The sequence below is a fragment of the Sminthopsis crassicaudata genome, chromosome 2, assembly GCF_048593235.1.
Source record: "Sminthopsis crassicaudata isolate SCR6 chromosome 2, ASM4859323v1, whole genome shotgun sequence".
In the NCBI taxonomy this organism is placed as follows: Eukaryota; Metazoa; Chordata; class Mammalia; order Dasyuromorphia; family Dasyuridae; genus Sminthopsis; species Sminthopsis crassicaudata.
The window spans coordinates 430,766,274-430,779,792 of NC_133618.1; the positions used below are offsets into that span (position 1 = coordinate 430,766,274).

The following is a 13,519-nucleotide window of genomic DNA, read 5'->3' on the forward strand; positions in this document are numbered from 1 at the left end:
ATAAAATAAACAGTTTCATGACATAGTAAAATAATAAAAAGATGATTGCACATGAAACTGCAAATCTATTATGTACTACTTGCTATTCCTTTTAAATATATAATAAATTTATCATCAATTTCTTTTTTGCCTTTTTTTCCCTTTTCTCTCCCCCTCCAGAAATGGGTTCCATTAGATATATCTATTAAATTGGGTATTATATTCATTGAATTCATTGTTCTTTGTTGAATCTCCTCTCTTTGTTCATAGCCCAGCTTCAAGCTACCAAGTCTCTCTGCCATTTCTACAGAACGGTGTCGCCAAATTCTGGGGCCTGCATTACCTATCATGAGCACTGGCTGACGTTGGCTCAGCAACTCCAAGACCATGAAATGGAAGGGATACTGCTGGAGGAACTCAGCCAACTCTACTTGAACCAAAACACATCCACGTGAGTCGCTATCAAAGCTTAGTAAATTTTATGGAAGCAAGGAAAGTTCTTGATATGTGAATAATCTGATCAAGATATAAAATCCTTAGAAAGGGGAAGGCTTTCTTTGCTCTGACTTTATAAGTTGTATGCATCCTATAATATAGTACCCCACAGGATATCAACAATGGAAAGGGATATGGATTTGGAATCAAATCACTTGTGTGCAATTTACCTGTGTAATCTTGGGCAAATCCATCTATTTAAATTCGTTTTCCTAATCTGTAAAATATATCAGCATGCTCATGCCTATAAGGTATGAATTCCTGGATTCTTAGGGTCTCTTTCAATTTTTTCATTCTATGGCCCTAATATTCATCTCTATAATACTTCAGAGGTCACAAAGCATTTTTCCCCCACCACTTTTTTATTCTCTCCTACTTAAAAAAATATTTCTTGACCCTCCCACCATTGAGTGGCAATAATCTTTTTCCCTATCAATCAATAAGCAGTTATTAAGGGCCTTCTATGTGTCAGGCATTGTGCTAAAGATTGGGATTACAAAGACAAAATTATAAAACTCCTTGCCTTCAAGGAGCTCACATGGTATTGGGGGAGACAAGATAGAAACATATAAGTATATTAAAAATATACACAGAAAATACTTTGTAACATAATAGGGAGTTTCATTTTTGTCTTTGTATTTCTAGTGCTTCACTTAGAGTCTGGTACACAATAGATGTTGAATAATTGTTTATTGGAAAGTGCTTCACATACATTTTCCAAAACTTTTTTTCATGTTTCTCACACTTTTCCTTTCCCCTATCTTCTCTGCTGAGAATCTTGACATATCTCACTGAAAAAAAATTGATTTCCAAGATTCGTCTCATCTTTTCTCCCTCATATCATAGTTCTCCTTCCTTTCAGTCTGATGATGAGGCACTTCTGCTTGGCAAGGCCAATTCTTCAGCATGTAACCTTAATCTCACTCCCTTCTCCATATTAATATCTCCCTCTAGTGGCCACTTCCTTGCTGCCAATGAACATGCTCAACTGTTCCCCACTCTTAAAAATATGTGATAAAACCCAATTTAATCTTACCATGCTTGCCAGCTATACTTCTACATATCCCCTAACTTTCTAAGTTAAATTTCTTGAAAAAGCAACCTACACTCAAAGCCTCAGAAACTACTCCATCCAGAGACAACAATCTAATCTAACTGTCTTTTATTCAGTCCTTACTCTTCTTGACCTCTGCAGCATTTGATACTGTTGACCATCTTCTTCTCCTATATATTCTATGAACTTAGTTCCTCTCTGGATTCTCTGACCATTTCCTTTTGTATCTTTCTCCAAATCATGCCCACTAATTGTGGATATCTCCTAAGGCTCTGTCCTGGGTCCCATTTCTTTTCATTCGATATCTTTCATCTGTTTCTATAGGTTCAAGGATTATTTTCATATTTCCTATAGGACCTGAATGCATTATATTTTCCTTTAAATCCTCCCGTCTTATGAACGTTTCAGTTTCTATCAAAACATCCATCCTTCTAGGAACTCAAGTTCATAACTTAGGTGTCATCCTAGAATTTTCTTATTTGTTTGCTCCTCATTTTCAGTTTCCAGATGTTGTAATTTCTTTCTCTTCAGAGTCTCTCATATACATTCCCTTTCTTTCACTTGTAAAGTCAAAACCCTAGTTCATGTCCTTATCTCCTTTCCCCTGAACTATTTATAATATTCTCCTGACTAGTCTTCTTGGCTCAAGTCTCTTCTTGGTCTAATCCATCTCTCATTGTCACCAAAGAGATTTTCCTAAAGGATCATTCTGATTGTGTCACCTTTTCCTGCTCAATAAATCAAATATTTTACAATCCTATGTTTGTCATTTAAAGATCTTCACATTTTGGCCTCTTTTTCTATTTTCAGTTTTCTTATATCATATTTACCTCCAGGTACTACAAACCAAATTTGCTACCCCTTATGGCCAACATTCTGTCTCCTTTCTGCCTTTTCAATAGCTGTTCTCCTTGCTTTTCTTCCCAAACCCCAACTCTTAGGATTATTGGCTTCCTTTAATAATCAGCTCAAGTATAATCTCCTCCAGGAGACCCCCTTTTTTTGGTTTCCTCCTTCCTCCCCTTCCCTAAGGACCCTCTTCTCCCTTCCTCTTCCTCCCATACTCCATTTTCCCCCTTCCCTCCCCCCCAATCAACTGCCAATGCCTTCCCTTTTAAGGGTACCTTTCATTTATTCTATTCTTGTAATCTCTATTCTCATTTATATGTTACTGCCTCCATCAGAAAGTAAGTTTCTTGAGGGCTTGGATTATTTTTGCTTTTTATTTGTGCTTTTCACACTGTTTGGCACTTAGACATGTTCTGCACTTCTCAGTCCACTCAATTTGTCCTTCTTTCTCTACTCCTTACACGTGTCAAAAACTGCTTGAAATATGTTTTATTGAATTTGATCAAAAAGGACACTTTAAGCAAAGCTCTGTAGTGTGTCCCTTTTTAATGCTTTCCTATTTATGCAAACTTTATGATACTGTGAGAATTCTGTTTTTAATCAAGAAAAGGATTTCCATGGATACAGTTTTTCTCTTTCCTGAAGACTAAAAGGTCTAAATAATGTCAATTATTTTAGGGTAGGAGACAATTTATAGTCAGGAAATAGGTTCTTTAACACTGAGAGGCAGATATCTATATTGAAAGTGAATACCTACTTTATAATAGAGGTTTCTGCTTCAAATGGAGCTCTACCTGGATAACTTATGTGCTTCCTGATAGCTCTGAGATTCTAGGATTCTATGAATTTGACCTGGGCCAGATGCTTAAACTAGGGAGATGGCTCAGCAGGTGGCAATTTAGAGTTATCCTTCAGGGAAACTTCCTAGGATGTCTTGAGATCCTAAAATAGATAATCTGATTTATAAACAACTAAATATGAGACTTTTTCCTTATATAAAGTTGAAATCTTCCTCTCTGTTACTTGGCCCCATTGCCCTGATGCCAAATAAAGACTCAAAATCTAAACCTTCTTCATCCTATTAATCCTTCAGATATCTTGAATATATATTTCACAATTTACTGTCATTTCTTCTCCATGCTAAGCAATGTCTTAATTTTCTTCAAAAATATCTTATGACATCATCCTCAATTTCTTTTCCATTCTAGTTAACCTTATGAACTTGTATGTTCTATAGTCAGTTTGAACTTGCTTAGAAAAGCTAATTGTTAAATTGTCAGAGTGAGTTATAAATGATACAAATCAAATTATTGTTTTGCTAGTTGTATAAACTTAAAAATGGTATGGAGAAAAAGGTTAATGCGGATTAAAATGAAGTGTGTGTCATGTATATGTATGCATATATAAATATATGTGTATACATATATTTTTAAAAGTCTCCAAATATGTTTGGAGATCTCATTCTTAAATATTTACCATCACATCCCTGCTCATTGGTAATCTGATCTAACTCCCATCTGAAGCATGAATTCCATTTACAGCAAAATTGACAATGGCCCAGTCATTCTCTGCTTGAAAATAGTGCTCACTATTAAAATCATAGTCCATTCCATTATTAGACTGACCTGATTGATGGGAAATTCCTAGAATCTAAGAGTTGGGAGGGCTTGGGTTTCTAGACCAAGCCTGAACAGGAATTCTCTCTAATACATTGCCAAATACTATTCACGTAGCATTTGAATAAAAATATACATTAATAAGGAGCTTTCTAACTTTTAAGAAAGCCATTCCATTTTGTGGCTCCTCTTGTTTCCCTCAACTCTCCTTATTTCTGCCTGCTAGAATTAAGCAGAACAATATAATCCCTTTCTATATTTCAACACTTTGGAAATTTGAAGAGAGTGCTTTTTAAAATATTCTATCAGTCTAAATACCCAACTCCCAGTTCCTTCATGCATCTGTGTGTGTGTATACACACACACATACACACACATGTATATATACATACCCATATGTATTTCTGTGTATGTGTGCATATTCCTCTACTCTCCACCCTAATGAACTATCCCTAATTAAGATTACAAAAGAAAGAAATCAATTCAGCAAAACCAAATATCACATCATCTTTGTCTGGCATTATAGGTAATATTTATACCATAATCTGCTTCTAAAATGAAGGAAGATTCATTTTCTCATCTTTTCTCTAGAATCAAGGTTATTCATTATAGTTACACAGTGGTCAGTCTTATTATTTTTGTTCTTTTCATTTATATTGCTGTAGTTACCATTTTATCAAATGATGCATTTGTGGCATGGTGTCCAGTCCCTACTCTATCCAAGGCTCTATCTTGACTCACTCTGACTTATCAACATCCTTTAGAAATTGTGGCGCCAGAATAGAACATGTCAGTCAGACCTCTGAATGTGGCCCCACAAGGGACATCACTTCCCTCATTATAAGACAGTTTTTTGAGGGCAGAGATCACGTCTTTGCATCTTCCCATGTACTGATTACATTATACATAGCAGGCACTTTAAAATAGTAGTTGAAAAGTCAGGAATTCCTTATGCTTTTTTGTATCCTTGACCGTTTTTCACTTTGATAAAATTTATGGACTTCTCATAATAATGTTTTTAAATACATAAAAAAGCATAAGAGCATGAAGAAATTAATTATAGTGAAATAAAGATATAACCCCCCCATCCAAGTTCACAGATGCCCTGAAATCTATCCATTGACCCTTTGTAGATATAATCTAAATGATCTACATGATCTAAATGAATCAACAATGCATTGTCAGCTTCCCTGGCCTTAGCTAGGGCATTTCCCATATCTATAAGTCAAGCTAACATATGGTAGGCAAAGAGTTGAAATTTTCACTAGAGATTGGGACAAAACTAAGTTCTGTGAGAATCAGATGAAAGAACTCTAGCTTGGACTTGGGAGTAATCATGACTGCCTCTTTAAATAGCTGATAATGTTTTAAATGGAAAAAGGATTAGACTTGCTCAACTGAGAGGGAAGAGGGAAGTGATAGGGAAGCAGGGTTAAGTACAAAATGAGGATGGTATTGATAACTGTGATAATTCACATTCTTAAAGTATTTAAAGGTTTTTAAAGTCTTCAGAGTAAGTCTATAAAATAGGTTGTATAATTATTACATTTTCCTGTTTTCCAGATGAGGAAATTTTCTTAGGGTGACCCATATAGAAGCAAACTCTTTCTTCCTCATAAAATTAAGAGATTGGCCATAAAAACAGAAAATGTTTATATAGTGCTTTAAGGTAAACCCCTTACATATATCTCACCTGTAAAATAGGTGTTATTATTATTTATCCCTATTTGTTATCATTATTTACTTATTATTATCATCCCCATTAATTTTTCTTGTGAAGAAATTGAGGATGATAAGTTAAGTGACTTGCTTAGGATCACACAGTTGGTGTTTGAGAGAAATTTTGAACTCAGGTTTTAGTGATTCCAAAGCCAATGCTAGCTCCATTATATCAAAATTTCTTAAATTGTGGATCCCCTCATATGGGATCACATAACTGATATTTCATGAAAAAATTAACAGTAGTAAAATATTTCTGAACACATTGACTAGAAATTAATTCAAAATCAAATGCATAATGAATCTGAGGTGTTCTCTCCCTGCCTATGTTGCCTTCACTACCATTTGACTGAAATCTTGGTTCTGTAAACACAACATATGACTTTACACTGTGCGTGTACAAATGCTGGCAGAAACATCTTGGTTTGTAATCGAGTTGGGGTCACACAAAAGTTTCTTGGGCGAAAAGAATCATGAGTAGAACGTGTTTAAGAAACCCTGAACTATACCACCTAATTACCTCATTTGTCATTTTCACTTTTCTATAAATTTACCATCTTATGAACTTAGGCAAATAGGCTTCTGATTTCAAGACCAGTTTGAAATGTTCCATAATCGTATTAACTACTTTGAAAGGTATTGAATTCCTCCTTCATGAAGAAACTGGATGATTGTTGGTGATATTACTAAAGGGATGCATGAGTCAGGCAGGGCGGATATCAAGTGGGAAAGTGACTTCCTTCTCTGAGACTGTAAAAATATAACATTCTATATTTTGTGATCTAAAATCCTTTCAGATCCCAAAGTTCATGTCTATGGTGTCTTTTAGGTTTGACATTCTGATCTTTAAGGTTTCTTGCACCTCCATTTATCTTTTATCTCCTAGGTTTCTTGTTGGGAATAGTGAACCAATTCTGCAGATGCAAAAATCTTGCCTTCATCTTTTCACAATAAGAGTTACTATTAAGTCACTATACAGGACAGCTGAGGACCGATAAGATACTTCCAGCAATCACTGAGATTTGGATAGAAAGGAAGAATGGAGTAAAGAGTCATCCTGCTATCTGATTTTAGGAAACTGTTCATCCATTCATTTCTTTTTCTTTTTTTGAAGAGGCAGTTGAGGTTAAGTAACTTGCCCAGAGTCACAAAGCTAGTAAGTGTCAAGTGTCTGAACTCAACTTTGAACTCTATCCATTGTACCATTTAGAAGCCCACATTCATTTTTTTCCCTTCTGAGGTATTTTGGGTTAAGTGACTTGCCCAGGGATCCCACAACTAGAAAGTGTCAAGTGTCTGAAGTTGGATTTGAACTCGAGTCCCCCTGACTTCAAGCTGGTGCTTTATCAACTGCACCATCTAGATGCCATTTGATCAATTCATTCTGTTAATACCCTGTTAAAAAGTTCTTTCTCCATTTATCCTATTTACTATAAATATGTATGTATATATACATATATGTATGTATATATATATATGTTTTCTATTTATTCATCTATATATAAGTTGTCCCTCCCCAGATCCCATTGAATATAAACTCCAGAAGGGTGGGCACTATTTAAAAAAAAAAAAAAGATGTTTTAGGTGATTGGTGTGGTCCTTTTGCGGGGGTTGGGCGGTGCTATGCTATATCAGAAGGGGACCACACTTTCAGTAAGAAGACCTAGATGCAAGTACTGACTCAAGAACTGGCTTTCCTTAGGGGAATTTGAACAAATTCTAGGGTCCTTTTCAGGATCTTTTCAAGTCTGATGACTTTTTATTGTCCTGACATTTTTAAATGTCTGAGTATTCTGATCAATGGTCAGCCTGACCTGTTACTCTGCATTCCCAGATTGTGACTGGGTTGGGACCAGTGTGGTATATTGGGGGATGGAGGACAGCCCTATACACAGGTTTCCATCCTCCATATCCCCTAGTTAAGAATAGTGAGCTCAGATATGAAGAATTTCTGCAGCAAAGACCAGTTCTGTGAACTGACCAGTCTATAATTATACCCAGCAGTCATCTCTAGAGACCCAGAGGGAACAACCATATCTCAGAGGCCTCTTGAGAGGTCACGCAGGAATAACAACAGAACAGGAAATAGAATTGGAAAGGAGATTTATGGACCCTGTCTTCTCTAAATCATTCTCAAAGGACTCAGGAGAATGTAGTGGGCCAGGCTGGACCAAATTCCAGGCATTACCTTTTCTGGAGACTGAAAGGAAGCTCTGAGACCAGCATGTAGACCATGACTATTTTGTAGTTGCATTGAAGCATATTTGGAGATAGAATGTCTGAACTTAGAGGTTCTATAGAACATGGAACACAGAATGTCAGTTTTAGAAAGGATCTTTAGAAATAGAACATAGAATGACCTTGGGCCTTGATTTGCCCTCCAATGACACTATGACCTCATTCCAGCACTCATTTTCTTTGATCAAACATCCTTTGTTGTAACAGTCTTTCCAACTCTCAGAAGCACAGAATCTCAGAGTTGAAAACTTTAGAAGGCATGAAATTGTACTCCTTTCAGAGCAGGAATACTCTCTACATAAAAAATGATCACCTGGCCTTCATTTTGAGATCTCCAATGATGAGAAACTCATTACTTCCCAAGGCAGTCCATTCTACTAGGAAAGAGATTTATTGTTTTGAAGAATTACACACACACACACACACACACACACACACACACACACACACACACACACACTTTTTTAGTGCCATGATTTTGTCTCTGTTCTAACTCTATAATACTTTTCCCTTCCAGATCCTTGAGACGTTCCCTTGCCTGTATCAAGGAAAGCCTGAGAATCTTCATTGACTTAGGGAACCAGGCCAAGGCCTCTGAAGCCTGGTTGGTGGCTGGGCAACTACTCTACCTTTTGCAGGAAGATGAACTTGTGGAAATGTATTTTCAGGTAGGTATCTATCTATATTAGCATCCTGGAGCAGAGAAGAAATCTCTTATACTATGGCATCAGGGTTAGTTTGGAAATGTAATCTGTGGTCCCTGACTTGGACAAGATAAAATAATAACTCATCCAATAGATCCCAAGATCACAGGGTCACAGGGAAGAATATACCTTGAGGTAGGAAGAAGAGGACCAAAAATAAAAAATAAATAAGTAAATAGTTTTACTATAGAAGAAAAAGAAGAAAAAAGGAGGAAGAGGAGAGGAAGAAAAAGAAAAAGAAGGGGGAAGAGGAGAGGAAGAGATAGAAGAAGAAGAAGAAGAAAAAGAAGAAGAAGAAGAAGAAGAAGAAGAAGAAGAAGAAGAAGAAGAAGAAGAAGAAGAAGAAGAAGAAGAAGAAGAAGAAGAAGAAGAAGAAGAAGAAGAAGAAGAAGAAGAAGAAGAAGAAGAAGAAGAAAAAGAAGAAGAAGAAGAAGGAGGAGGAGGAGGAGGAGGAGGAGGAGGAGGAGGAGGAGGAGGAGGAGGAGGAGGAGGAGGAGAAAAAGTTTGACTTTAATATAGAATAGCATACAGGTGTCACTATAAGATGAAAGAGCTAGCCATATTCAATAGAAAGAAGAGGGATTAGAATCAAAAAGTTTCTTAGGAGAAGGTAGTGATTGATTTGGGATTTGGAGGATAATAGGTGACAAAATTGGGATTTGAATTTGGTTCTACTGATTTTAAGTCCAGTGCTCTTTCTCTTATATAGTGCTGCTATAACAGGGCATTTAATGTGTATTAAAAAAATGAATGACCCAAGTGCTGAAATGATGATACATTAATACCCCTAAGATATCAAAAGAAGATCCAAAATTGAAACCAAAGAAATAGATTTTTTTCCTCCTAACTAGTATTTATTTTCCCTTTCAGGCAGCCATACAGAATGCCCTGAAGTCTGAGGAACCTTCCTTAGCCCTAAGACTCTATGAACGAGCAGGGGATGTATATTTCAATGGAAACCGCAACAGATACAGAGCAGCTGAATATTACAGGGTAACTCATGGGGGTACGGGGAGACCCTTGATGTATGTAGGACATGAATCTGGAAATTCAATAATATTGGTGGATTTTACTGGAACTTAAGAGAAAAAGGGTCCTAAAATCTTACCCCTCCAGTTGTGCCTCTTTCCTGATTTCCAGATATTCTCAAAAATCACAGAATGTCATATCTAGTAGGGACTGACAAAATAAAATATGAGAGCTGGTATGTATGTTAGGAGAACAAGTATGGGAGAGTAATCATCTTTCCAGTGGTTTTGGAGTCAGAGGATGTGGGTTCAAATCCTGGATCTGCCATTTCCACTTATGTAACTTGGGTAAGTGGCTTCTCCCTCAGTCTCAGTCCCTTTTTCTGTAAAATGAGGGAGTTGGATTAGATGGTCTGTAAGAGGTGTTCCAGTTCTAAATCTATGATAGTATGAATACAGAATGATGGAGGTGTAGGGATCTGGAAAACCAACTGGTTTAACTCTCTCATGAGGAGGAAATTTGGATCTTAGGAGATTGACTAGCCCAAGTTCTCACATGGAATGTGTGACAGAACTGGAACTTGAAAGGACACTTCACATCAGTCTAGGACACTTTCTACTTCATGAAGAGCCCTGCTATAATCATTTGGCTTCTTTAAGATACTTTCAATTGGCCTCTTTTTTTTTTTTTTTTAACTGTCCATTTTTAATAGCACTCTCATGATGGATGAGCTTAGGGATCATGCATGACAAAGCCTTAATAATTTTCATTTCTGTAAAACATTAAAGTTTATAAAGCATTTTTAAAATCAAAATAGCCTTTTGAGGTCAAGGGAAAGGAAGAAATATTATTCCCATGTTCCAGATTAAAAACCTTTTGTTTGTTTTCAAAAGGGAATGGGGGAACAGGAATCTCTAAAGAAAAACCCAAAGCTCAGAAAGTAGAGTCTTATTAAAGAGGGGTCAGGATTAGAATCCACTCTCTATTACCTTGGTGCTAGACTCTTGGACATGAAATCAGGAAACCTGGGTTTCAATCCTACTTGTGCCACTTAAGACATTAAGTCACTTAACTTCTCCAAGTTTCTTTTCATCGAATGAAAGTATGGACCAAGAAGATCTCTAAGTTTGGAATCAAAAATTATCTGTCAATCTGAAAAGGGTGACTAGATAAAAGAGGCACAGATGAAGTGCCTCCCTTCCTTCTGGAGAGAGATGGGCAGAGAATTTGGCTGGGATGGGCTCCCAGGAGGGAAGGCTGAGGGCTCTATTTTTCCTCTGTCCTTAGCGCGGAGCTGTCCCCATAGCCAGGAGGATAAAGGCTTTCAGCATCGAGCTCCGCCTCTTCAACAAGCTGACAGAGCTGCAGCTCACCTTGCAGGGATATGACAAGGCGCTGGAATTTGCCACTTTGGCTGCTAGGCTCAGCACCATTGCAGGTAGGTGCTAGACCAGGAAGGGCGGGGCTGAGAGGAAGGATGACATCAGGGAGGTGATGCTGTGACATGCACTTGAATTGGATTGTGAGGGAAGGCTGGGCAGTCACCTACCTCACTTTCCCTTCCACTCCCCTCTGGGTCCAGTGGCCAGATAGAAATCAAGAGGAGTGGAGAGGGACAAACTTTGCATTTAAGGGATTAATTGGTAGTCATGAAGATGTGGATTCAAATCCCCTTCCTTAGGCACTTACAGTTTGTACCTTGGATAAGTCAATCATTTGTTAAATGAAAGTGTTGGACTTGATGGCCTCTATGGTCCCTTACAGCTCTAATCCTATATTATATTATGAATTAAAATCATATAACATTGTATAATATACTTCTCTGAATTTACATTTTATCCTTCTACCAGAATATAACTCCATGAAAGTAGGAACTCTGTCTTTTTCAAACTCTGCATATTTCCCAGTTTCTTTCCTAGCACTGGGTTCTGTATGTAGCAGTCACTTAAAGAGATTTTTGTTAAATATTAAAAATATTTTTAAATAACAAAATATTTGTTAAATAGTCAAAAGCCAAATAAGCTAACATAGTCTAAATCTAAAATCACAGTCAAGGTATGTGATTTTAAAAAATAATAATTTTTTTATATTTGTTTTTAAAACTTTTGAGTTCTTGATTTTCTCCCTTTCTTCCTCCCCATCCTCCCAATTGAAAAAACACATATGAAGTTATGTAAAACATTTTTATAAAAATCATATTGTAAAAAATAAATATATTCCCTTCCACCCACTGAAAACTCCCATGAAGAAAAAAAAAAGTAAAAAAAAAAAAAGATATGTTTTAATCTGTATTGAGATACAATCAGTTCTCTCTCTGGGTATAGATAGTATTTTTTATCATAAGTCATTCAGAGTAGTCTTGGATCATCACATTGCTGAGAATAATAAAGTCATAGCTAATCATCCCATTACGCTTCTATTATTTTGTACACAGTACATTTCACTTTGCATGAGTCCTTGGAGGAATTTTCAGGTTTTTCTGAGCACATCCTGCTTATCATTTCTTATAGAAATGATATCTCCTCAATTTCCAGTTCTTTGACCTAAGAAAAGAACTGCTATAAATATTTTTGTACGTATAAAAATCTGTGATTTCTGTGGCATAGTGAACTCCCAATGAGGAAATTCTCTTGACGAACGAAGCTTGACATTTCCTTTGTAACTTATAAGAGTTATGAAGATACTGGGAGTTTACATTATTTACTAGAGGTCACATGGCCAGCATATGGCAGATACAAGATTTGATCCCAAGTATTCTTAACTTTGAGGCCAGCTCTCTCTCTACTACCACTACATTCTGCTGCCTCTGGTAATGATACTCATAAAGGTGAAATATCCAGAGTAATGATCACATAAAATGAAAACAGATAATAATATTACATAACTTGAAAAGCTTTTGCATGGAATGAGGGAAGTGATAATCGTACTGCACTTTGCCCTGGTTAGACTAAAACTGAATTATTTTATTCAAATAAGAATGTCATATTTTAGGAAGAACATTCATAGGAGGGGGACCAGGAGAGTAAAAAGAATGAAGGATACAATATATAGGTTCTGAGCTGTGTTTCAACTGCAGAAAATAATACAGTGTGGGAGAAAAGGGAGAAGAATATAGATGTATTCAAATATATGAAGATCTGTAATATGGAAAAATAATTCCATTTATTTTGCATAACCTAAAAGAACAGAATTGGAATCAATAGGTAGAAATTAGAAGGCCAACTTTGTGTCAATGTAGAGAAAAACTTCCTTATGATTAAAAATATCCAAAATTGGATTGGACTGCCCAAGGAGGTGGTTAATTTCTTATCACTGTAGTTCTTCAACTGAAGTCTGGATAGCCATTTGGAGATTTTAGAACTAGAAGAGACTTTAGGAAAAGCTCTGGCTAATTAACTCAACCTCTCTGGGTCTCAGTTTCTTCATTTGTAAAATTAGAACATTATATTCTATAGCCTCTAAAATTCCTTTGAACTTTAGTTAGTAAGTCAACAAGCATTTATTAAATGATTATTGTGTTCTGGGACTTATGCTAAGTACTTGCTTATGTTACAAAGAAAGACAAAATCAGACCCTTCCCTGTTATTCAATATGACTTTTTTCAGATTTTTATAATCATAGCTTATGATTTTTAAAGTACATGAAAAAATATTTTTTAACATTTACTTTTTCAAAATCTTATCTTCCAAATTTTTCTCCCTCCTTTCCTTTATCCCCTCCCCTATATGGCAAATAATGCAATATATGCTAAACATGTGCTTTTCTTCTACACATATTTCCATATCTATCATCTACACAAGAAAAATCAGATCAAAAAAGGAAAAAATGAGAAAGAAAAACAACAAGCAAAAATTAAAAATCTGAAAAAACTATGTTGTGATCCATATTCAGTTCCT

The 13,519-nt window shown here is 36.1% G+C and overlaps 1 protein-coding gene across 6 annotated transcripts in view; it reads left to right on the forward strand.

Annotated features, from left to right (window-relative positions):
* The window catches only part of SH3TC2 (SH3 domain and tetratricopeptide repeats 2), a 75,729-nt gene that overhangs the window by 44,616 nt on the left and 17,594 nt on the right, over positions 1-13,519 (forward strand). For all 6 annotated transcript variants that reach the window (XM_074292138.1, XM_074292142.1, XM_074292140.1 and 3 more), the window contains 4 exons: positions 250-430; positions 8,468-8,618; positions 9,525-9,647; positions 10,911-11,061. In XM_074292138.1, the coding sequence (XP_074148239.1) occupies positions 250-430; positions 8,468-8,618; positions 9,525-9,647; positions 10,911-11,061 (606 nt within the window). The remainder of the gene's footprint in view (positions 1-249; positions 431-8,467; positions 8,619-9,524; positions 9,648-10,910; positions 11,062-13,519) is intronic.